The sequence below is a fragment of the Eumetopias jubatus genome, unplaced genomic scaffold, assembly GCF_037043125.1.
Source record: "Eumetopias jubatus isolate StellerSeaLion01/CBP00866 unplaced genomic scaffold, mEumJub1_p1.0 scaffold_10, whole genome shotgun sequence".
Lineage (NCBI taxonomy): Eukaryota > Metazoa > Chordata > Mammalia > Carnivora > Otariidae > Eumetopias > Eumetopias jubatus.
In genome coordinates this window covers 62,424,464-62,448,746 of record NW_028274816.1, presented here as the reverse complement: position 1 = coordinate 62,448,746, position 24,283 = coordinate 62,424,464, and the positions used below count along the sequence as shown (strand labels likewise).

At 57.9% G+C, this 24,283-nt stretch overlaps 3 protein-coding genes across 5 annotated transcripts in view; 1 reads left to right on the top strand and 2 right to left on the bottom strand.

The window, feature by feature from the left end:
- Positions 1-4,425, bottom strand: part of NLRP9 (NLR family pyrin domain containing 9) — a 33,182-nt gene extending 28,757 nt beyond the window's left edge. The window contains 1 exon segment of the mRNA XM_088027027.1: positions 4,405-4,425. Within this exon segment, the coding sequence (XP_087883153.1) occupies positions 4,405-4,425 (21 nt within the window).
- LOC114203056 (ret finger protein-like 4A) lies at positions 4,424-9,443 on the top strand. Its single transcript, XM_088027026.1, has 4 exons — positions 4,424-4,709; positions 6,075-6,641; positions 8,092-8,230; positions 9,155-9,443. The coding sequence occupies exons 1-4, from the start codon at positions 4,424-4,426 to the stop codon at positions 9,441-9,443; spliced, it is 1,281 nt and encodes a 426-aa protein (XP_087883152.1).
- A 173-nt stretch (positions 9,444-9,616) lies between these two features.
- Positions 9,617-24,140, bottom strand: EPN1 (epsin 1). Of its 3 annotated transcripts, none has more exons than XM_088027914.1 (11): positions 23,895-24,140; positions 20,771-21,113; positions 16,572-16,821; positions 15,436-15,560; positions 14,998-15,072; positions 14,334-14,417; positions 12,667-12,952; positions 11,921-12,031; positions 11,664-11,747; positions 10,325-10,582; positions 9,617-10,225 (listed from the first exon to the last, which is right to left on the bottom strand). In XM_088027914.1, exons 2-11 carry the CDS (start codon positions 20,996-20,998, stop codon positions 10,017-10,019), a joined length of 1,710 nt encoding a protein of 569 aa, XP_087884040.1. In that variant the 5' UTR covers positions 20,999-21,113; positions 23,895-24,140; the 3' UTR covers positions 9,617-10,016. The 3 variants fall into 3 exon arrangements, with proteins under 3 accessions (XP_087884040.1, XP_027952256.1, XP_087884041.1); XM_028096455.2 differs by having other exon boundaries at positions 20,771-21,097; XM_088027915.1 differs by lacking the exon at positions 20,771-21,113.
- Positions 24,141-24,283: the final 143 nt, after the last annotated feature.

The following is a 24,283-nucleotide window of genomic DNA, read 5'->3' as shown; positions in this document are numbered from 1 at the left end:
CACATCACGTGCCCTCCTTAATGTCCATCCCCCAGTTACCCCATCCCCCCATCCCCAACCCTCCAGCAACCCTCAGTTTGTTTCCTATGATTAAACCTCTTATGTTTTGTCTCCCTCTCTGATTTCATCTTGCTTTATTTTTCCCTCCCTTCCCCTATGATCCTCTGTCTTGTTTCTTAAATTCTACGTGAGTGAAATCATATGATAATTATCTTTCTCTGATTGACTTATTTTCTTTAGCATAAAACTCTCTAGTTCTAACCACGTCATTGCAAATGGCAAGATTCCGGGTTTTTTGATGGCTGAATAATATTCCGTTGTGTGTATGAACCACATCTTTATCCATTCGTCTGTTGATGGACATCTTGGCTCTTTCCACAGTTTGGCTGTTGTGGACATTGCTGCTATGAACTTTGGGGTGCGGGTGCCCCTTCTTTTCACTACATCTGTAGCTTTGGGGTAAATACCCAGTAGTGCAATTGCTGGGTCGTAGAGTAGCTCTATTTTTAACGTCTTGAGGAACCTCCATACCGTTTTCCAGAGTGGCTGCACCAGCTTGCATTCCCACCAACAGTGTGGGAGGGTTCCCCTTTCTCCACATCCTCACAACATCTGTCATTTCCTGACTTCTTAATTTTAGCCATTCTGACTGGTGTAAGGTGGTATCTCATTGAGGTTTTGATTTGTATTTCCCTGATGCCCAGTGATGTCGAGCACTTTTTCATGAGTCTGTTGGCCATTTGTATGTCTTCTTTGGAGAGATACCTGTTCATTATGACGTAATTTTTGTTTTGGATGGCCTCCAGGGGATGAGAGATTTTTGTCTGGATGATAAAAATCCAGGGGTGGGGGGAAGAAACATGAAAAAGAGACCAAATTGACTTTAAAATTTAAATTTAATCATTGAAAGATTAAGTGAGTAAATCAAGTATAAATGATTAGATCACAGTGCCAGCCATTAACTTAGGTTGTCCTTCATTCCACTGCGGTGATGTGTCAGACACTCTGTGATTTAATGTCAGCAACAAAGGCGAGGGTGTTGGCTTTCCAGAGCAGCTATCTCAATAAGGAACATGAACAACAAAGCTCTGCAGAGCCCGATTCTAGGAAGGTTCACAAACTGTGCAGGCAGCACAAGGTGGAGGAATGGCTGTCATGGGACCAAAGGAAAGGTTCTGCTAGGAAGGAACAATCAGGCGGCCATGCCTTCATCGGAGTTTCGCCAGATCAAACATGCTTAAATATTTCCAGGCAGAAGGAAGGGTGGGTCATTATGTGCCTGTGAATTTAAACTGCGGTGACTTTAAATAGTCTTGGGAAGAGCGGATAGTCAAGATGTCCCAAGGCACCAGGAGACATGAACTTCTGCTAAACGGAGCAGTCCTGGTATCAGATGAGTCCTGGACCTCTGGAGGGTGTTTCAGAAAGTAGGATGGAGGCGGGAAGCCTCCGTCAGAACAGGAAAGCACAAGGGGGCCACCTGGGGGACGGGTGTGAGCTGACCGGAATCAGGTTTTTATAACTACTTCATTTATCAGAGGTGGTTAGAAGTGCAAGAGCTGTGACTCACAAAGCAAATCTTGGCTGGGCTTTTCATATATGGAGAATCAAGGACAAAATAAGTAGGAAAATATCTAACAAAAACCAAACTTCAACTTTCACTGGGAAAATATATGTATTTTATATTTATATTTCTGAGCTGTCGTTATGACTCTTTCATCTTCATGAATTTCAAAAATATTTTAAAGATTTTATTTATTTATTTGTGAGAGACAGAGAGCACAAGTGGGGGGAGGGACAGAGGGAGAAGCAGGCTCCCCGCGGAGCAGGGAGCCCGATGTGGGGCTCGATCCCAGGACCTGGAGATCATGACCTGAGCCGAAGGCAGACGCTTAACCGACGGAGCCACCCAGGCGCCCCTCAAAAATATTTTAAATGATTTTTTTACACACTTACATTTTTTACTTTAAATGTGCAGCAAAGTCAGATGACAATAAGGGATGTTCTTCTAGTCATTCATTGGCTGTAATACCAGGGGAGGACTCGATCTCATACAAGGGGATAATGTACGGCTGAATTCCATTTCACCCTACTGTGGACCATAGTAGAATGTGATTACTTAGCAAATACATTATTCCTCAATCAGCTTGGACCTGCATTACCTCGGGACCAGAAGTTTGGGTAAAGGGGAAGGTAAGAGAGCCACTGCTAATGTTGAAATAAGAAAATGATCTCCAAAGGAGCAGCCTCACCAGGTGCCATGTGGGGCCCCTGTGGTGGACACTCCCATTCATAGCCCAGAATCCAACTCCTGAAGACACTCAGACATCCCCACAGGGGAAATAAATTCTCTACAAATGCCACAAGCCCACTCGTGGCTGGTTCTCACGTCCACCTCCCAGTGGCATCCCGACGTGAACCTGGCAGCATCCAGGGTACAGAGCGCAAAACTGAGCTCTCGGCATGCTTTTTTGGAATCTGGTTGATACGCCCACACGGCACACTGCTCGGGTCACCCGAAATGATGAGGGGAGTGTTGTCTGTGCCCCATGCAGGCTCCTATCCACTGTGGAGAGAAGTACTTTCACAAATGGGCAGACCCCGCGGCCCACGTAGCCCCTTTTCACTTAACCTGCTTTATTCTATGCCTTTCTCTACTTGATAAAACTTTCCCACAGAAATCTTTCCCGACTCTGGAACTGGGACTGAATTAACGGCTCGCCTTAACACGGACCCTGCTTCACGATAGTTAACTACTTAGTAAATGTTTTAGAACAAAGGAAGGAAGCAACACCAGATACACGAGACAGAATCACTTTTGAACTATTGGGACTTTGGGGTTCCCTTGGTGCTGCCCAATCCCCATTTCCCAAACCAACCACTCGACCACAAACTAGAATTACAGAGATTTCTTTTTTTCCCTACAGGTCTAAGAAAAAAAAAAAAAAAACACCATTATGTCAAGTGTCTTGTGAGAAAATGAAGAGCAGACACAGAGGCCTTGCCCCTGTCTACACGGGATGCCCTTCAGGCTGGCGCCCAGGAGGGACAACAGTGATGAAGCTCACGTTTAGAACTCGGGGAGGTGGGAAAGCACGGGTGGGAAATGTCCGCCGGCCCCGCGCCTCTGCTTGGGATGACATGGGGTAAGGATCTCCAGCAAGTGCCAACAAGGGATCGATGAAATGAACGATATTGAACATAATCACTTAGGCACCATCTAAAGCCCTCGCACCCCCTGCTGTGCCCAGGTTTCAATCCAAGATCCCCAGTGAGTCCTCTGATACCACAAGGAACAGGTTTGGCCCATGTTTGAAAAGAAATGTCTCCTCGTGTCTTATCTCCTCTCATCTATGTTGCGATGGAAGGAAAACACTAATACGTGAAACACCTTTAATCTTTGATTCTGTAACTCACATAAAACAGGACCTCCAGTGGCCGACTCATCATCAGGGATCAGTTTTGGGCCTTGCTTTCCGACCTTGTAAGCAAGGGTTCTCACGTCTGTGGAGAAACACTTTTGAAGAAGAGACTGTCTAGTAAGTGGGATTTTAGGAGAGCCTTCTCAGTAGGCTTAACCAATTTTCTGGCTCAAAATGGGGGGTTTCACTGTCATGATCAAAATTATTTGAAATTGGCCTCATTTGTGTACAAAGATCAATAACGATGACACATTTTTTTTAAAAAATTGTAACCCTGCTTCCAATTCTTATCACCAGCGGAGGGAATATTCCACATCTAATCTAGAATGATTTTATGGCAACATTGTGAAAAATAACACCTTCGAGATACAATTACTTCTCTAACTTGTGAGAAAAGTCCCACTAACGGGCAGCGTGAAATCCGATTCTGACTGGATTAGGGAGGCTGTGGGATTCGGGAGGCTGTGGGCGGGGAAGCATCCCTAATAAAATCCCCTCCCAGGGGATCTCGCTTCAGAACTGCTGGGGAAGACCTGGGGCCAGAGCGGGGCTGAGGTGAGTCCAACCTCACAGGTTTCCTTTGTATTTCTCAAATGTCTACCAAGACCTGCAAATACAGAGAATAAACGGGTGGTTGCGGGGGGGGGGGGCAGGGGGATGGGCAAAACCCGTGAAGTGGGGCGGGAGGTGCAGGCCTCCAGTGATGGAGAGAGTCTCGGGGGGGAAAGGCACAGCCCGCGGAACATAGTCGGTGGGACAGCACAGAACCTCTCAGCACTTCGCCTGGAGCCGGAGGATGGATGGTGTCCTTCATGCCAACCAGCATTTTGAGTATCAGAAGCTGCGGGCCATGAGTCCTGTCTGCACGTACACAGTACCTTCATGACTCCACGGACGTGACCGCAAATCACCACGCATGCCCAGGTGAAAGTGGCCCAAGGCCTGATCTCCGTCTGGCTCTCGCAGAGTCCCCTCTGCCCACCTTTCCCCACACAGCGGCCATGGCCGAACGCTTTAAAGAAAGAAGTGGATGTCCTGTGTGCCTGACTCACCTGGAGACACCCATGTACCTGCAATGTGGCTTCGTCTGCTGCCTCCGCTGCATCGATTCGCTGCAGAAGGAGCCCCGAGGGGAGGGTTTCTTGTGCCCCTCCTGCTCCGTGGTCTCTCAGAAGAAGGACCTCAGGCTCGGTACCCATCTTGGGAGGCTGGTTTCGAGGATCAAGGAGTTGGAGCCCCAGCTGACAGCCGTTCTGCAGATGAACCCGAAGATGCGCAAGTTCCAAGGTACGGCCTGCCCCCAACCCCTGAAGAGCCCTGGAAAACATAACTTGCCTACAACTCTCCATACACAAGGGCATGATCTGAAATGTTTATCTTTGCAAGCCACAGCTGTTCTTACCTGGAAGTATAGATTAGAACCATCTGTAAGAAAATAAGCTTCTGTCCCTGACCTGCACCTAAGAGAAATCATGCCTGACTCTCTCACAACTCCGAGTTAGGGTGAGTTCTCCCAGTTCCCCAGCACTTCTCACCAGCTCAAGCCAGGATGCCAAGCGGGCCCTCCCAGGCTCCCTGGAGCGGGGTCGAGTCCTTGCTCCTTCTGGCTCTGTCCCGGCTCTCCTATGATGGGTCCTGAGGACCGGTGTGGCCCTTGGCGTGAATGGGGTGTGAGCAGAGTGATGTGGTGGGCACTATGGTCCCCAGTGTCTTTGTGAAGGACACAAAGGGGTGGCTTTGTGTTCTGAGTGTACTCTAGCTCCATGCAACTCGAATTTGGGATGGCGAGCCCTGTCCCAGAAACATGACGAGTCCTGTCAAGTCCCCTGTGATGGTGAGACGGTCTGAGCATCTTCCAAACAGCTGTATGTCAGGGCGCCAAGTGAAACAGTTGGTCTTTGGTCCAGAGGGTTTGTTTCCGAGGCTGTGTTGCCTCCATCCGCATGGTCCCCTTAGGATAAGCCTGATCAGGGGCTGCAGGTGCAGGCGGCACACACAGTCCCCATGGGATGGAATCTCCCCACCCCTCTGAGCCCTGCCCTGCGTCTAAGTTGCTGCCAGACCCCAGCACACCCCCACGCCTGTCCACGGAGCCCCTTCCTCTGCCTGGGCTGTCCAGAGTTCACCCAGCTCCTCTCAGGACCCCCAGCCTTACTTCTTTGTGTGTTTGCAACCCCAGGAATCAAAGGTCCAGGATGTGTTTGCCTGTTAACGGCAGTAAACGAAGAAGGTAATTGGCAAGAAGACGTGAAAAACTTCCATATTTAATGTTCTAAGATTAAGTTGCCATCATTCACATATTCATTTGGTGCCTGTACATCAATGGAATATGTGGTTTGCATAATAATTTTGAGAACAAACAACGGTCATAGTGTCTTCAGGTTATGATCTGTGCCAAAGGAAGAAGCATCTTTAATCAAATAGAGAACTTAACGTGAAGAGAACACCCCTAGTAGGGGTGGGAGGGACTAGTTCGGATTAGAATCATTCTCTCTCCACATTCGACCACATCAGGGGCCAGGGAAATTCTGATCAGGAAGGAAGCACAGGGTGAAGAAGGGGGGGCGGGCGAGACATTGGGGCCTTTGCAGCAGACGTGCCGAGTGCCGTCAAGCACGTGTGTTTGCTGATTGGCTTGTTTTCCCTCCACAGTGGAGGTGACCCTGGATGTTGACACCGCCAACCACTACCTCATCGTTTCTGAGGACCTGAGGAGTGTCTGCTGTGGGTATTCCAAACAGAACCGGAGAGCCCGAGCCGAGAGATTCAACTATGCCCTGTGTGTCCTGGGCTCCCCTCGGTTCCCCTCTGGCCGCCACTACTGGGAGGTGGACGTGGGGACGAGCAAGGAATGGGATGTGGGTGTTTGCAGAGACTCTGCCAATCGACAAGGGCCAATTCTACTATCCGCAGAACTTGGCTTCTGGACGGTGGGCTTGAGAAAAGGAGATCTCTTCCAAGCCAGCACCATGCCTGTGACTGTTCTCTCGGTGAGCCCCCGGTTACACCGACTAGGGATTTTCCTGGACATGAATTTTGGCACCATTTCCTTTTATCACATTAGCGATGGATCCCATATTTTCACCTTCACTGAAATTCCTGCCGTGGAGACACTGCGTCCATTTTTTGCTCTTTCGGATCCCATCACGGATGGTCAAGGCTTCCTGAGAATCTGTCCTGTGATGAATCCAGCTCCAGTGGCCTCTGATACAGAACAAAGTTTCTAGAGAATCCCTGTGTGCTCAGAGCCGCAGCTGGGACCTTTCCTGCCTGGTACGTGGACGGCACAGCGGGCAGCAGAAAAACACAGAACAGTTGGCGAACATGAACACTAATTACATAAGGGAGAAGTGCCTTTCAAACAAAGTATCACCACAGTCATTCTCTTTGGGACTTCAACATTTCTGTTCCAGTGAACGGGTTCTGGATTTTCAGATCAATTTCCAAATGCATTTATTTTCCGCAGTATTAACTTAGTGTGTGATGGAGATTATAAACTAAATAAAAACGTGGATGTGACCTAACAGATTAATTGATTTTCTAGGTACTATGTAAGCAAAACCTATGGGAACAGTAAGTATGTGTGTGTACGTATTCAGTTTCCCTCAACGGCTGAAATGCACACATTCCTTTCAGGTGCACACCATTTGGAATATAGGAAGAAGGCAGGCAGGGCAATCAGGGGGTGGCTTCCACTGATGGGGGATTGCAGCCTGGCACCCTCTAGCTGCCCCGGCCCCTCGTCAATGTGCCATGGCCTGCAGGCCGTGGGGTAAAGGGAGTGAGCTGGTGGTTGTCAACTCAGGGCGGTTCTCTAGTGGCTGGTGGGTGTGTCATTGCAGGGGGTACTGTGTGTGCCACCCCGGCAGGGGTAAAATGCATGGGACCCAGCCCTTTCCAATACAGGATCATGCTTAACTTCTGTATGTGGTCAATCCGTCCAATCATGGAGACGTCCGTGAGAACCTTACTAGGTAACAGGAGCACTTCTGCCACGGTGGGTCATCCCCTCCGGAGAGTAAACGCTTGCAGGTCCCCAAGCAGAAGAGACTGCCTCAGTGCAGTTCTCAGAGGGGGCTCCCAGGGTGCTGCGGATGAGGAGGACCAGCCAGAAACACTGACCGTCAAGTCCCGCGGGCATTCAAGGGATTGGGAGGCAGATTATGACACTGTCGTCGAGTTGTGTGTGCTTGAAAACGTCCATAAAATACGCATCGTAAGGAGCAATCGTTAAATGGAGCCCTCTGAAATTACAAATACGCAAACTAGAATACATGAGTGATGAAAAAGAATTAGCCCTAAAAGCAGAATGACAACAGAGAAATAATAGGAAGCGAAGGATGGCAAAGGCAGTGCCCATGGGGAGTGTGTGGCTATCTCAGGGGCAGGGGCGTGACAGGCCTGCTGACAGGCCTGCAGACACCAAGACAAGGAGCTGCAGGGAGCTAACTGTTCTTAGTCAGGTAGTCAATACACTCGGCTCACGGGTCATGTGGTGTCTGCCTTATCTACTTCCTGCTACCTTTGTAGATGGACGCTGCCACAGACAATACGAAAACAAGGGGCCGTGTTCCAATAAAACTTTGTTTACAAAAAGCAGCAGGCGGCCAGGCCCTGGCTTGCCCACCTGTGCCAGGGCATCATGCACTGACTGCCGGCTGGTTCACAGCCCAGCGCAGGGTGTGTGCACACCGAAAGCGCGGAAGGGGCGTGCGGTCCAACGCACAGGGCGGCGCGGTCCGGGGCCCGGGGCCCAAGCGGAAGGAGAGGATTCTGCAAGGAGGGGCAGACCGAGTTCTTGAGGGAAGGTGAGGCAGAGGCTGGCTGAGACAGGTGCGGAGACGGAACACGCGCGAAAGGCTGGAGCAGTGGGCCGCGTGAGCACACGCACTGAGGTGCTGAGGAGCAGGGGGGCGCTGGAGGCACAGCACAGGACCTCCGTCTCCAGTGCCACGGGCCGGTCACAGAGCCAGGCGCTCCCCTAGACAAGCCCTGGGCCATCCTGTCTCCTCCGGCCCTCAGCCCCTGCAGGCACACCCACTGGGACCCCCACAAGCACCCACAACGGCCACCGGAGCCGCTCGGCGGAGAGCCCAGAGAACCACTGAGGCGGGCACAGACAAATGGCTGCACTCGTTCAGCATTCAGGTCGGGATGGGTCACAAGCGCAGGCGATCAGGACTGATGGGGGGGCTCTACTGAGAAGTGGTGGCTGGCATGTTCTGGACAGACGAACGAGTGGCGGGGCACAAGGTTTTTGGAGCTCAGCTGTACTCACGCCGAAGGACGAACAAGGAGCTAATCCCGAAAACCCCCTAAGTTGTGCAGCCGCGTGTGTGACTGCACTGCTGCTGGGCTTGGCTGTGCTTCTCGTGTGTGACGAGGACGGACACGCAGACCATCACAGCCTTCCAGGAGAGCACGATGGGGCGCCGTGCTGCCTCAGCCCCCGTGTGCGGCCCCCCGGCCCCCGCAACGGCGCCGTGTCCTCCAGGGTCAGCCCAAGAAACACTCCGGGCCAGCTTCTGGCGCCCCCAGGCACGCCCTTCCCTGGATGGGGAGGCTGCCGCCCTCCGCGCCCCCGCCCCCCCCCCCGGCACGTGCAGGAGGGAGCCCGTCAGCCTGCCCTCACCCCCCCACCGGAGAGCAGGGCCAGAACTCCCACCGCCCTTCACCTGAGCTCACTCCTGCTCTGCCACCTGTCTCGGTTCCCCCTCCCCATGGCTGTTCAGGGCTCACAAGCCACCCTCTCAAGTGGGCCACCTCCTTGGGGAGACACGCTCAGCCCTCATCACCGTGGGAGAGGGATCCAGCGGAAGCGGGTCAGTGGAGGAAGAACACAGGCCCAGCAAATGGGTGGCACCGGGGGGCCTGGGCTCCAGCAGAAGTGGACTCCGGTTTCTCAGGACTGCTGGCCACACGGGGGATGTGTGTGCGGTGGGGGTCACGTCCAGTGGGACACAGCATGGCAGTGCCGTCAAGGGCTCACCAACAGCTTACCGAACCCTGGACGACCCCTGACCCCCATCCAACAACCCCATCAGCTCTCCAGCCCTAAGTGGGCTGCAATGCCCCCCCCACCCCCCGCCCCGGAACAGAAAGGCTTCTGAGAAGAGGCAACCAGGTTGGAGCCCTGGGTCCCCCAGATGAGGGGTCCTATGAATCATGGATGGGAGCGTGGGGGGAGCCACACCCGTGAGAATTGCCATTTATTCCCGAAGTCGCCAAAATTATCACCAAGGATTCACCAAGGGATGTGCATGGGGACAAGGAGGCTCAAACACTGACTGAGGGGCCAGTTGGGAGGGAAGGGAATGGGTGGGGGGACCCCCAGCTGTCCCTCCCCTTCCTAATGCCACAGGAAAGGGGTCCTCCTCTGGCCAGCACCCCTCCCCATCCCCCGTGTCCAGTTTCTCTCCAGGGAGGTGGGGTGGGGGACATGGAAGAGGGTGTAGTGTGAGTGGGCCCCAGGAGGGAGAGGGTGCTGGGGTGGGGGCGGGGGGGTCCCCCGCTTCACATGCACTCACAACACTGGTCTCCCAGGGAGCAGAAATGGGGGAAGCCAGGCCAGGCCAAATCCCCCTCCCTCCTGGATTATAGAAGGAAGGGGTTAGTGTTGGGGGCCGGGGGGCCTGGGGGCATCATGGGGGGCAGGCCAGGGCCCCCACCAAGCGGAGAGATGTATGTTGGTGGTGCTCCAGGGACCGGGGGCACGGGGCTGAGCCGGAGCTGGTTCAGCGTGAGCGTCGCAGGGGGTGCAGGCTGGAAGGGGTTGGTGATGGAGGGACCGGTTGTCGGGGCTCCTACAGGAGAGAAAGGAGAGGAGACACGCAGAGCAGAGTCAGGGGTCTGCCTGGGGAGGAGGTCAGCAGGAAGGACCAGCCTGGGAGGCCCACACTCACCGCTTGGCAGGAAGGGGTTGGAGGCCTTGGCTCCTGGCGGCGTGGGGCCCGGCCGGCTCACGAGCGAGTCCAGGTCGACAAGAGCTGCGTTAGGCCCCAGGAATGACTCTGGTGTCTTCCGTGTGGGCGGTGGCGGTGTTGGAGCGACTGCGGGTGGGGGGCTCCCCACAGCCTCAGCCAGAGAGCCCCCGACCCCACTCATGTCAAACGCCCCAGGACTGCGGGCAGGCACCTCTCCAGCGAGCAGCTCCAGCTCCCCTAGAAGGAACCAGAGAAGGGGTCAGGGCAAGATGGACAGTGGGGGCCTCAGACAGGGAGGCCGTGGTACTGAGAGGCAGAGCCCTGGGAGGGACACGTGTCCAAGGAACAGCAGCAGACGACCTCCGGGGCAGAGTGCTGGGGAGAACCACCAAGGGACAAGAGTACTTGAGAGGTGCTCACAGAGCCCCACAAAACCCCACCGGTCCCATGGTCCCAAGCAGAAACTTCACGGTGGACAGACAACGGCAGGCACCAAGGAGCCCAGCAGCCTGGACGATGTTTGGCAGCTTGACCTGATTTCCTTAAAGAGAGTAGGAATCCTATCTGGCGTCGGGAAATGCACCAACTGGTGCGGAGAGAGAAGAGGCCCCGAGGAACGCCAACTGCAGGCTGCACAGTAACCAAGGTGGGCCTGGGGGGGCGGGAGGGGACCGCTGGTGCCCCACCAGTCCCACGTGCTCCTGCGGGCCCGCGTCACTCAAAGATGAACAAGGAAAGGGAACGAAGGCACCACCACTGCTGTGGGAAGAGAGGCTCCCGTGCCCTCCGGACAGCTCGCAGGACGGGTCTCCCACCGAGGACAGAGCCAGCCTGGACTCTGGCCAGGAGAAGAGAACGCAGGAGCCAGGACACCCGTGGATGGGACGCCTGGTGGGAAAGATGCGCTGGGCCCCGAGGCACCCGTGGGCAGGCCGGGGAGGGGACACTCGCCAGAGGCCCCTTGCGGTCAACACACTGCTGGGAACGCAGGTACAGCCGGCCGGGCCCTCAGAAACACGCAGAGACACATTCCAGGGGGCAGAGAACTCAGAGATCAGTATACGGGGAAGCCCCAGAAAGAAAACTCTCTGCACTCTTCTTACAACTTCTCTCTTAAGTATAAAATTACTCGAAACAAAGTTAAAGCTTTCTTTTCCAAGATAAACCACAAGCTTCAATAAGACTGCGGCCCATGGGGAGCTGCAATCCACCCTGCTTAACCCCTCACTCAGAAGCCTGCCTGCCAAGGAGCCTGCGGGCGGGGGCGGGGGCGGGGGCACAGGCGGGCAGGGGGCACGGCGGGGGCGGGGCGGCTCACCTGTGCTGCTCCCGGAGGTTGGCAGGGCCGTGCGCAGTCGGTCAAAATCAGAGAACTCATCAGGCTCCGCGTCAAACCCCACTGCTGTAGGGGCCCAGGATGTCGGCTCAGCTGGTCAAGGGGACCAGCCTCCCACTCCCCCTACCCCCCAGCACCCGAGAGCAGACACCTCACGCTCACCTGCACACACACAGACACACACACACACACTCTCTCTCTCAGGCCCCCGCAGCCCGACCCCAGAGCCCACCCCGTACCTGCAGTGCCATTGGTGCTGGGCTTGGCAGGTGACCCTCCCCAGGGGTCTGAGAAGGCCGGGGCTGGAGCCCAGGGATCAGAGGCAGGGGGTCCGCCAACTGGGGCCCCACCTGGGTGAGTAAGGAGGCATGTGAGAGGCTGGTGGTTGGAGGATTTGTCACCTACAAATGTAGGCCCAGTCCCTCCCAGAAGCCCCCCGGCCCCGGACATCCTGGGATGCAGCTGGACATCCCAGAGGCTTCAGGTGGGCGCAGCCCCAGCCAGCCCTTCCCGCCTGGTGCCCACGATCTACCCATGGTGCACCGCTGCTGGGCCTTTGCCCACCTGTCCCTTCCTGGCAAAGCCCTCCTCAGCCTTGAGGCCTCTGGAAAACCCCCAAGAAGCTCCCCAGCTGGGCAAGGAGCCTTGGGTGCGTGCTTCACCTAGGTGTGCCCAACCCCCACCCCCAAGCCCCCAGAGCTCCTAGAAGTCCCCATGGGGTATGTGGCCCCTTCCCAGCCTACCTGTGCCCAGCCTCACCAGACACCCCACCCTGACTCCACCCTAGCAGCCTCTCCACAGCCCGACACACCCCTGCTGCCCTTCCCACCGTCCTTCAAGGCTCCCTCACCCACCCCCCTCTCGGCTGTCTTATCTGACGCCCCAGCTGCCCGTCACCCGCTTGACTGTGTGTCCCTGTCCCCAGGTGTGCCCCGCACTGCACACTGGATGTGGAGGCTGGAGCAGGCAGGCAGCCAGCACTCACCATCAGAGCTCCCCCACGGGTCAGGCGTGGGCCCCTCTCCAGCTGCAGGGGCCTGGGTCCCACCCCAAGGGTCAACCGGGGGCCCCGCAGGGGCAGCAGGCCTCCAAGGGTCCCCAGAGGCTGGTGTAGGGGCTGGACCACCCCAGGGATCAGCAGCTGGAGGGACAGGGGCACCCCCCCAAGGGTCCGAGGTGTGGGCGCTCATGGGTGCTGGGCCGCCCCAGGGGTCCGAGGCTGGCGGTGGAGCCGGGGCCGTGAAAACATCAGCAAGATCCATGAGGGATGACTACAGGAGACAAGGGAGAGAAAGAGTATGAGGTCCGAGCAGGCCAGGCCAGGCCAGGGGACCGGGAAGAGAAACCGGCGGAGAGACGGCCCCAGAACAAGAGAGAGGAGAGACCCACCGCCAGAGAGGGACAGCCAGGGGCCATGAGACAGGAGGCAGCCTCCCCACCTCCCATCCCCACCCCGCCCCCGCTGTGTGCGCCTCCCCCGCCACCCCAGCCCAACCCAGCCCAGCACCAAATCCAAGAGCCCCACTTGGTCCTGCCCCCATCCCTCCATCCACTCCCCAGTTCCCACCAGGAACAAGAACAGAGGCCAAAGCCCAAAGCCGCCCCTCCCAGCCCTGCCTGTGCACTTCCCACGCACTCCGGGAGGTCTGCCCTGGGTCGCCCACCCTGAGTCTCAAGTCATTACAGGCCACCCTGAACGGTCCTGGCTGAGGCCCAGCACCCGTGCCACATCACCGCACGCTCCGGGCCTCCAGTGCTTCACGTGAGCAACATACACGCATGTGCACATAGCCTCCCCTTGTCCTGGGGGTGAACCCAGCCAACCAGAGCCCCTGGTGTCTCTGGATGCAAAGGCACCACATCTCCCATCCCCACAGGACAAAAGCAGCAGGTGCTGGGACCGACACTCTGAGCCATCAGGCATCAGGGAGACCCTTTGGCCGAGGCTGGCGTGAGCAGGCTTTTCCACCAAGAGCCCTGCTGTGGCTGATCAGCCAGCCCGAGCTATCTGCCCCATGCCCATCAGGAGGGTGTCTACACCCTCTGATCAGAGCTAGCCCCATGACCCAGCCCCCTGTGGAGGCCAACCGCACTATGAAGACGCTCAGGACACACAGCGCCCGGTGTGAGGCCACAAGAGAGGCCAGCTTGGATGCCCCAGCCACGTGAGTGACCGTGGCCCAGGCACGAGGAGGAAACCCGTCTACCCTCAGACCCAAGAAAAGGGTTGAAGCGGCAGAAACTGAAACACCACCAAACATCATCTGTCTCCACCGGGGGGGACTGGAGGCCCAGAAGGCTGGGGATCAGACTGGTCTGGCTCACCCACCGACCCTCAGAGTCCAGGGTGTGGACAGACACCGAGGAGGTGCCTCAGACAACGTGAGCGTGCAGGAGCTCTACGCCATCCCCTTCTCGCACAATCAGGCTGCTCATTGACAAGGACTGACCAGCAGCAGCGGAGTCTCCCACGGCAGGGACAGACGGAGGTCACACCTAGAGCGCTCTGTGCTCCAGGCACTAACCAAGTGCCTTCCAGTCTCCAGGTCTCCACGCATGTCCATGAAAAGAGTTACCTGCGGCGGCCGCCGCCTGGCGCCCCACCCAAGGCCCAGGAGTGCATGGAAGGCGGGGCGGCCTGCCCGTGCTCACCTCCTCCTGGCCACCGGTCTCCCTCCTGCTCTCCTCTATGGCCATCTGCAGCCTCAGGTCGTCCCCACGGCGGATCCGCTCTTCCTGTTTAGATCACGGAAGCAGGCGGCAAGGGAGGGTCAGAATGTGAGCAGCAGGACTGCCCCCCGCCCAACTGCACGGCCCCCAACGACCCTCTCCCACCCAGACAAAAGTGACAAAATTAAAATGGGATGTGGACAATGTGTGGGGAGGGGGAACGGGGAAGAACGTGCGGTCTAGGGGATGGGGATGCAGGGGTGGTGTGCGGGAGATGGGTCTGGCCCGGCACATGGCTCCGACAGACTTGGGAAGCATGGGGCCCTGGGGAGGACGGGCCCTCCCGCCAGATGCCTGAGTCTGTGGTATCTGCTGTGCTGGGTGGAGGTGACCAAGCCTTGGGCTGTGCCGAAGGGTGAGGGAAGGGCTCCCTCGCCACCCGGAGCAGCTACAAGGCATCTGCTTCACGTGCTGAGACAGCACCCGTCTGAGATCTGTCTGACGCGGGTCTCCCAGCTGGAAATGCTTTGGCGGAATGTGTGTAAACTAGGGAGGGGGCTGGCGGGGAGCCAAGGAGGGGCAAGGAAGCGGGGACCTGAGGAGGGTCTGAGGGGAACCCTACGGAGGGTAGGGAGGCTGCTCTGACCTTGTCGTGCTCCTCTCGGCTCAAACTAAGGGCCAGCTGGAGCTGGACGTCATCCTCGGGGCCGCAGGACGGGGGCTGGGGGAGAGAGAGTGTGAAGGGGCCGGGGCGGGACACAAGATGGGGGAGAGAGAAGAGGAAAGACACACACACACACAGAGCAACGGAGGGGAGCCAGGGACGGAAAGAGCCACAGACGGGTCACAGACAGAAGGGAGAGACAAGCACCCGCGCAGAAGAGACAAGAATTCGCAGGACGCGGTCGGAGGGCGGGCGGACAGAGCGGAGCGGCGGACAGACCAGAGGCGGGGCGGCGGGGACGACCGAGCAGCAGCCCTCAGGAGCTGCGGGGTGAAGGATGGAGATGGGATGGCAGAACCAAAGGCAAACCCCGGCCCCCCCGCCGGCCCCCCGCCGGCCCCCCGCCGGCCCGCCCGGCACCTGGTCGGCCTCCTCCTTGCTCATGGCCAGGGCCAGCTGCAGCTGCAGCTCCTCCTCCCCGCTGCTCTGTGGCCACGCCTGCTCTGCCTCCGGGGGCGGCCCAGAGCCCACCGCTGCTGAGGAGGCTGCCGTGGGGAAAATCAGCTGAGACCCCGGTGGAGAAGGGGAAGGGGGCCCTGCAGCCCAGACAGCGGGCTTCCACTGGGGGTAGGGGTGGACTGTGAGGCGGGTCTATCCCATCCCCCAGAAGCCCTGCTGGCCCGAGAGCAAAAGCCCGCCAGGAGAGAGGGAAGTCTGGGAGCCTCGGAGCCCACGACCCAGATTCCCACACTGCACGCCTGGGGCCTGGCCCAGAGCCTGGGGGCGGGGGGGGGGGACACACAGGTCCTTCATCCTGGCTCCCACAAAGCTCCCAGCACGTCCAGTGGCCTGCATTTCCAGGGCTGCTGGAGAACTGTACAGCAGGACCAGCTGGGCGTTCGGGGAACAACTGCGCCTGCAGCCTCAGCCCCCAACCTCTTCCTGGGTGTGGCTGACACAAGGGGTGAGGGGCAGCAGTGAAGGAAGGGAGGAACAGAGAATGGGAAGGGGGATGACCATCTGGAAGGAGGGACGGACAGGGCGCAGGGGCCTAATGTAGGCAGAGGACCAGCTGAGCTGGGGGGGAAGCGCCCGCCTGCTCATCCCAGCTGGCCTGCTCTGGTACTGCTGTGCACGGCCCCCCTCAGAGAGCCGTCCCTAACCTCCGACCCTAGGCAGCCCCCTCCAAGTCCCACGCTCTTGGTCTTAGGCATTGAGTGCCCTCAGGCAGGACCGTGGGCGAACCCATCTGGCAGCTCCAGGGCCCAGGCTGCGGGTAGGGGCACCCCCGGGCCCTTAGGTGGCTCCTGGTCATTTGTGGGTGAATAGAACAGTTCTAGGCTCTCGGGTCCTACAGTGAGGGGGACAGGACAGGGAAGGACCGTCACGGGAGGGGAGAGCCTGAATTTGGAACTCCAGCCCACCTGGCCGCGCAGGAGAGGGAGCGAGAGGGCTCGGCGGCTGGGCATGGGGCACCCAGCAAGGAGGCCACCAGGGGCTTGGAGAAGAAGGGGCAGGGTAGGCCGGGAGGGACCTCCTGGGGGCGGCGGCCTCACCAGTGGCAGTCTGCGCCAGCTTCTCCTTGGTCTTGAGCGCGTGGGCGCGCTCCTCCCGTAGCCGGTCCTCGTCACGCAGCAGGGCCACCAGCTGTTTGGCCTTCTCACGCACGTTCACACCCTGGTCCTTGCCGTCACGGTCCACGTACTGGAAGTCCTTCAGCGTCTGCACGGCGTACATGTTCTCCTTGCACTGCTGTGACACGCGCTCCGAGCCGGTCTTGATGAGGTACTCCATCAGCGTCATGGCCTTCAGGGCAGGGGGCACACTGGTCACGCACGCGGCCGCTGGGATCCCAGTCCCAGCACCGACCCACACGTCACCAGCAGGTGGATAAACAAGCGTGGCCCACTGCCACGGCGGACCCTACACAGCCGTGAGAAAGAGCAGAGCACAGCCGCGAGCTGCCCCCGCCGGGATGACCCCGAAGACACAGTGCTGCGTGAAAGCAGCCAGACTCCAAAGGGCGCGCGGCGCGCGCCTGTGCTCACATGGAACGTCCTCGACAGGCCCATCCAGAGGAAGGGGGTTCACGGCCGCCAGGAGCTGGGGGACCCTTAACGGACATGGGGTTTGTGTTCAGGGTGACAAAAAACGCTCTGGACGTAGGTGGCAGTGAAAGCTGCACCGCCTGGGAACACGCTCGATGCCCTGGCACAGCACGCTTCCCAGGGGTGACTTGTGTGGCACGGCGTCTACACGTGTCTGGTAAAAAGATGGCAACGGGAAGGGCAGGTGCAGTCCCTGCAGCCTCACCTGGACTTCCCACAGGGGTGCAGACCCCACTCTACTTCTCTAAGAGGAAAACCCAAAGCAGCATAGCCACAAAGACACGCTTGTTTATCGCCCAGAGCAGCCCAGGACAGGGGCCCGCGCACCGCTTTCTCTACCGTCCGTGAGTCTGGAAAGCATCACCACTTCCTGCCTAAGACTTCACAACTCAGGATGATGAGGAAGTGACTCCCTCCCCCAAATCGGTGGGAGGAAGGGAGGTGCCAAGCTGCAGGGCGTGCCCAGGCCCTGCTCTCTGCAGGGACACACGTGTGCTGCGAACAGCGGGACATCCCGTGACAGCTGCGGCATCATAGGGCAGGAGGACACATGCTCCTCCCGACACAACAAAGTTAAATGGGAGCAAAAACCGCCAGTCCTCAGAGTGTGCAGGGGGCCCGGGACACACGGAGCCCCTGACAGCCCCCCAGAGCACAGCCGAACAACAGAGGGAGGCCCCGGCCATTGGGGTTGAGCTGGCTCAGCAGCTGTGAGATGTGCCGGGGACCCTGCTGTGGGTCATGAGTAACTCTCCACCGTCCACGGGAGCCGGACCTGGACCTGGCCGGCTGCCCGAAGGTGTGTGAACAGTAATCAGAGCTTAGTCTTTAACCAGCCCTCGAGGTGTTTAGGCATCACAGCAGAAAGCAAGCAGCAGACCGCGCCGGGCATGGAGGGCAGGCAGGTTCGGCGCACCTTGGGCCAGCTGTGCTGGGACCACCACGGCTGCACACACGACACACGACACAAGCCTCCCAGCAGGTCAGTCAGGCTACGTGACACAAACAGATGGTTTCGCCTCCATCCAGGATGGGACTCGCACCCAACAAACTGGAAGAACCCATTTCCAGGGCTCTTGAGAGCTTGGCAGTGAGTGCAGTTAGAGAGATAGGGAACCCGGAAATAACCCAAACACCCGTCAAGGGTCAAACACACACGGAGGATGCACAGCATGCTCATAGGATGGAAGCAGCACACACAGCAAGGTAACTAAAGAAACCTCCCAGATGCAGCAGACACAGAGGACCATGTGCATGAGCCCATGGAAAGTTCTACAACCAGCCTGGCAGACAGGAGACAGGGCAGGATGCTTCTGGGGGAGGGGTGTGCTAAGCAAGCCTGGGAGGGACGGGGACACCCTCCATCTCCATCTGGGTGCTGGCCTCACAGGTGTGTGCACGCGTGAGAGCTGCCAGGTCGCACACTCACGATGGGTGCCGCATTGGCAAACGTGAACATTTTCTCAAAAGCGAGCAACAGGACAACCCAACAGTCCCTCTTAATTTTCGAAACCGCTTGCTCATGGATGGTGGACGAATCAGCATACAACCATCTAAAACGGGGACCAGCAAACTTCTTCTGAAGGGCCCAGGTGATCAATAACCCAGCTTTTCGGGCCACAAGGCCCCCGTGCTGACCCCTCAGCTCTGTGCAGCAGAGGGGAGGCAGCTGCAGACGCATGGGCCTGGCCGCACCCACAGGCTTTACAAACACGGGCGGCAGGCCAGATTCGACCCATGGGCCGAATCTGGTTTAAGAAATAAAACTTGAGGGGATGCCTGGGTGGCTCAGTCGGTTAAGTGTCTGCCTTCGGCTCAGGTCATGATCCCAGGGTCCTGGGATTAGGAAGCCTGCTTCTCCCTCCCCCACTCCCCCTGCGTGTGTTCCCTCTCTCACTGTCTCTCTCTCTCTGTCAAATAAATAAATAAAATCTTTAAAAAGAAAAGAAAAGAAAAGAAAATCTGAGACCCTGATTCCTCAGAGCAGAGAGGTGACAGCCGAGTCAGAAGAACGGGCTCCGGGACTCCTTTCCCCCTGCCCCCTGGGCAGCCCCGAGGCTCCTCATGCCTCTATGTCCCCACCTAAAAAGTGGGGACAGGAAAGTCCTTCTCGGGATTCTGTGCCCACAGCAGCGTGTCTCCAGCTGCAGTCAGGGCCCCTCAGGACTCACCTCCCCTCGCATACGGTCCATGAGCCCCACAAGGCTTCTCCTCCCTTTGCCTCCACACGAAGGCTCACCTAGACCCTTCACCCTTTCCCTGATTCTCAGCGAGACAAACGTCACCCAGTCCTTCACAACAAACAGCAACATAACTGACCCAGCACAGAGTCCACGGGAATGAGAACCCAACCCGGGTTTGTCAGGATGGGCGTGAAAACAAGCCAGAGCATTTCCAGGCCCAAGGGAAATGAGGGAGCCACCGTGCCGCTGAGGGACGGAGGGCCCGGCCGGCACAGGCCCCAGCTGGAGTCCACGGGGCCAGGAGCTTCATCTGCCACGGCCACACATAGAGCAGGCCCTCCGCCAACGTTCACTGAAGCAACGGCAACAAGAGGACTCGCCAACACTGCTAAACCTCGCTCCAGCTCACACGGAAGGAGGTCCACAGGCTGGTCTGAGCCTGACTGCCAGGAGTGGGACCTGGCCATCTGCCCCAGCCTGTGTCCACTGCCACTTCTTGACCCAAGGGGAGGATACCAGGACCCAGGCCAGAAAATGGAAAAACCGCTGAGTGTTGCCCAAAGACACGTTCCCCTTGACCACAGCCTGTGGTCTTGTCTGTTCTTCGGATGAGGACGCGTGCATACGTCACTAGGGGCCAGCAAAAGGATTCCTGTGGAGAGCATTCTGTCCACGTTTCTCCAAATGACATCTGCATGTGCCCCTTGACCCAGAAATTCCAGTTCTAGAGAATAGCAAACATACAAGGCTACTCACGGCAGTCTTGTTAACAAAAGCAAAACACCACAGACCACTTAAAAATTCAGCACCAGGTAACTAGCAGTTGTTAAAAAAGATAAAGAAGGAAGGACAGAAAGAAGGACGGAAGGAACGAAGGAAGGAAGGCAGGAGATGACAAATCTATATTTTGACGAGAAATGATCTCTAAGATATAGACCCATTTTCCTTCTTAAAACTCGGCGGTAGTTTACATACGATAAAATGCACCAGTTTTCACTTGCAGCTCTAAGTTCTGACAATCGCCTATAACAACATAACCAGTGCTGACGCAGAACAGCGCCACGCCTCCCAGAATTCCCTAGTGCCTGTGGACGTCCACACACACCTGAAGGAGAACACAAACGCTGGGGACACCAGCTGCCTCTGAGAGGAAACTGGGCTCCGGGCACACAGAGGGTTGAACACTGGGCACCCGCTTCGGCCTTCTGTGTGGACGAGTCTCGTGAATGTGCCGTTTTCAAAAAGAATTTGGAGTCCTTAGACTCAACATTCTCAAACCCTCATGTCTGTTACCTTCATTAAATGAGAAGAGGGACAAACGGAGAGAGACTGCACATAAAGACCTAGAACTCCAGCTCCTCCGCAACACGGGGAAGGTGGGCCTGGTGGCACCTCCACCTGAGCCCTGCGCGCACCCACGCAGTCGTGTGCACGTGAGGGCCCGCTGCAGGCCCGGGCACTGACCTTGTAGACGTGCCTCCAGTTCTTGCCATGGTCATTGAGCCGCTTCCAGATCATGCTCATGATCTCGGAGAAGGCGACGACATTGTAGGTGAGGTCAGCGATCTCAGACATTAGGGAGCTGGACGGGCCCCAGGGGTCGTTGCTCGTGGCTTCTCGGACCTTGATCTCGGCCTCTGAGTAGTTGTGGACTATGTTCTTCATCTGGCGCCGCAGCGACGAGGTCGACATGGTGTCAGGTGGTGGTGAGGGTGCTGGGCCCCCCGGGGTGTGGCGAGATGGAGTGACTCGAGGAAGACAACAGCGGCAGGAGCTGGTGGGTCACCGCATCTGAGAAGGAAAGGCCCTTTGGAAATACAAAGGGGACCTGGGGCTGCCCAGCCTGAACCCACACCCTCGTGGGGTTCCCCACGGCCCCTGGGGCCTAGAAGGCTCTGGTCCTCATTAACCCCATCTTAGACACCCAGTCCATCTTTCAGTTCCTCAAATATGGCCAGCTCCTTCCTGCTTGGGGGCCCAGCTCAGTGAGGCAGGAAGGCAGAGTGTGCAGTGAGGGATCACAGGCTGGCAGCACCTCAGTGCAGCATGTCCTAGCCTGTTGCCCTGGGTGGGCCAGGAACTCCTGCACCTCAGTTTTCCCCCCTAAAAAGTGGGGTTTCGTTCTGTAGCCCAGGGAGCTGAGAGAACCCAGTGCGTGGGAAGTGCACTATGAACATGGGCGGTCATGAGATGGGCACCCTGCTCATCCACTCCCTCACCACCCAGAGCACGCCCACTCACCCTGAGAACTCTGTTTAAGCTTCCCAGATTTTACACACCCAAACACCGTGGTCATTGTTCCCGAGGGGCCCCATGGGTAGACTAAGGCATCCTTGTGATTATATACTCGTCTGTCTTGACTCTGTGGCTAAGGCCAACCCACAAGCCCCATGGGGACAGAAAGCATGTCTGTACGGACATGAATTTTCCCGTAAGAGCAGCTGCCCCAGAAGAGCCATTCAATAAACTGCTGGAAAGAAGGAAAGGAGAGAAGGCAGGAAAGACCTCTGGAGCAGGAGTGGACCAAGCAGAATCTGAGGCAGAAACAAGGGCACACAGGGAGACCATAAAGGGAACAGAGAGGCAGGCAGGAGGTGGGCAATGCCAGGGGGACAAGGCGTCCCAAGGGTGGAGGAGCTGGAGACTCAGGGAAGGAGAGATAAGGGCGAGCACAGCCGCTGCCGGGGTCCCAGCCGCATGCCAGGTGCTCGCTGACCAAGAGATGCCCATTATCTCATCCAACACCACCAGCAGCATTCTAACTGATGGGAAGGCAGGGGCTCATGGAAGCTGGACAATTCAGCCAAGGTCACGCACCAAGCACGGTAGCACAGACTCCACTTGTGGCTGCCTGGACGCCAAAATTTCACTTTTTAAACTAACCTGTGCTGAGAAGAAGGTGATGGGAAGAAACAAAAGGACGGGAACCAGGCAGACGGTGATGCTCCCAGCAAGCAGCGACACGGCCCTTACCCTGTGCCAGGCATTCTTCCCCAAGCTTTACACACAGTGACTCAATTAATCCTCCCAACTCCACGATTCACAGCACCTCACAGCAGAGGAAACTGAGGCACAGCAGGAGTCACTCCCCGGGCCTGGCTCCAGAGCCAACTCCAACCACCACATTCCACATCCACGCCAACGAGCCCTCCCACAACCTACCTAAGTCCTGGGACAGGCAGCTGGCCCCAGCTCTGAACTTAGGCTGGAGAGCCAGGCACTTGAAGGTACACGTGAACAGCCAGAAAGACACGGTCAGGGGGCCGAGCAGGCCAGCCAGACACACTGAGATGAAGAGCTGATGGGACCGACACAGAGGACACAGAGGGACGGGAACGAGACACATGACGGGAGAGAGAGGGGCAGAGACCCGGGCGGAGGAGCTACCCAGAGACACGGTGAGCAGAAGTCACAGGAGACAGAGACAGAAACTCAGTAGGCAGTAAGGCAGACGACCAAGAGCAAAGACTGAGACCCTGAACGAACAGACAACCTGACGCTACAAATTTGCAGAAGAAAAACTAAGAATACAGAACACGTGAAACCTGGACCCAAATCCTGGCCAGGAGCTACCAACAGGGCAACCTCCTTGAGATTCAGTTTGCAAGACTCTGACCTGAAGAAAAGAATTCCTACCTGGCAGGCTTGCTGATTAAATAAGACGGGTACATAAAGTGCTTGGCGCCCTGCCCACAGATAGTAGCTCAATAATGCCGCCCGCCCCTTATCATCAGAGGCAAAGAGCATTTTTCCCAAAGGGTGGTATCAGAAGATGCCCTGCTTTAACGCTGTGGAACTGTACGAAAACACGTTAGAAAAAAGTCAATAGGGCATCCAAGCTAAAATTTCTGGGATTGCTCAGAACGAGACCAAATTTTTCAAAATAAACGAATTCCAACACAAGTACTAGGTTAAACAGAGGACAACGACAGGGCAAAATTCTCCGAGGGGTGTTCAAAGGACTGACAGAACACACTTGGTGTGGAACGGGAAATCTGGGAGCAATCATGGAATCCGGAGCTCCCAGCAGTTGACTGCAGGGCCAGACGGCGCCGGGCACTTCACCAGGACCACCTCCATAAACACGCACGGCCCTGACTTGAGAAGTCACCCGAGGAATACCACAGGCCGGCAAGCAGTGGACCTGACTGCAGAGCCGGACTCCGGACCACCGCACCAGAGACCCAAAACCCTGCGGGAGGGGGCATGTCCCAGACCAACCAAGGCACGCACGCGCGCGGGGGGGCCCGGGCTCGCGGGGACGACAATGAATGAGAAACGGGGGGGGAGGGGGGCGGGGAGCGGTGCCCAGCGTCCCCGGGAACTGCAGACACGGGAGCCCGAGGGGAGAGAGAGGAAGAGGGGCACGGCCATCACCCCGACCACCCCGCGCCGACACCGGACGCAGGCAGGCGCCCGGACCCCGGCAGACACCGACGCCGGCAGCACCGAGGCCCGGGCGCAGGCCGGCGGGCGCCCAATGCCGGCCGGACGCACACGCACACAAAGGCCGCGGGGCTGAGCCGGGGGACCACACGCGACGGACGCCCGAGCGCCCCGGCCCGCCGCGCCCCCGGCCCGCGCTCACCTCGGCCCCTCACGCCGGGCTCCGGGGGGTCATGGCGGGCAGACCCCTGCCCCAGCTCGGCCTCGGTGTCGCGGGGCGCGCGCCTGGCCGCGGGCGGCGGACGCGAAGGCGCACTCGGGCGCACGCGCGGACGCACGGATGGGCCGCACGCCGACGGCCCCGCCGCCCCGGCGCCCGGGGGGGGCGCAGAGAGCCCGGCGGGGGAGGGGAGCCGCCGAGCGGACGGGAAGCAACCGGAGGCGGCGACGGACCGGAAGCGGAAGTGGCGGCGCGCCCCGCCCTCCGCGCCGCACCCGGCGACCCTCCCACAGCGAGCCTGCGTAGTCGCCGCTTCCGCAGCCCCGCCCGCCCACCCCGCAGCCTCACTTCCGGCGCGCGGGCACGACGGC

Bases quoted from the DNA above. Each gene is read 5' to 3' on its own strand.
- LOC114203056 (XM_088027026.1), top strand. From the start codon at position 4,424: ATGGCCGAACGCTTTAAAGAAAGAAGTGGATGTCCTGTGTGCCTGACT. The intron at 6,642-8,091 runs GTTTCTAGAGAA...GCTGGTTCACAG, and splicing joins GGCCTCTGATACAGAACAAA to CCCAGCGCAGGGTGTGTGCA. The intron at 8,231-9,154 runs GTGAGGCAGAGG...ATGGCTGTTCAG, and splicing joins GACCGAGTTCTTGAGGGAAG to GGCTCACAAGCCACCCTCTC.
- EPN1 (XM_088027914.1), bottom strand. From the start codon at position 20,998: ATGTCGACCTCGTCGCTGCGGCGCCAGATGAAGAACATAGTCCACAAC. The intron at 15,561-16,571 runs GTGAGGCCGCCG...TCCCCACGGCAG, and splicing joins GCTGGCGCAGACTGCCACTG to CCTCCTCAGCAGCGGTGGGC. The intron at 10,583-11,663 runs GTGAGCCGCCCC...GGTTCCTTCTAG, and splicing joins AACCTCCGGGAGCAGCACAG to GGGAGCTGGAGCTGCTCGCT.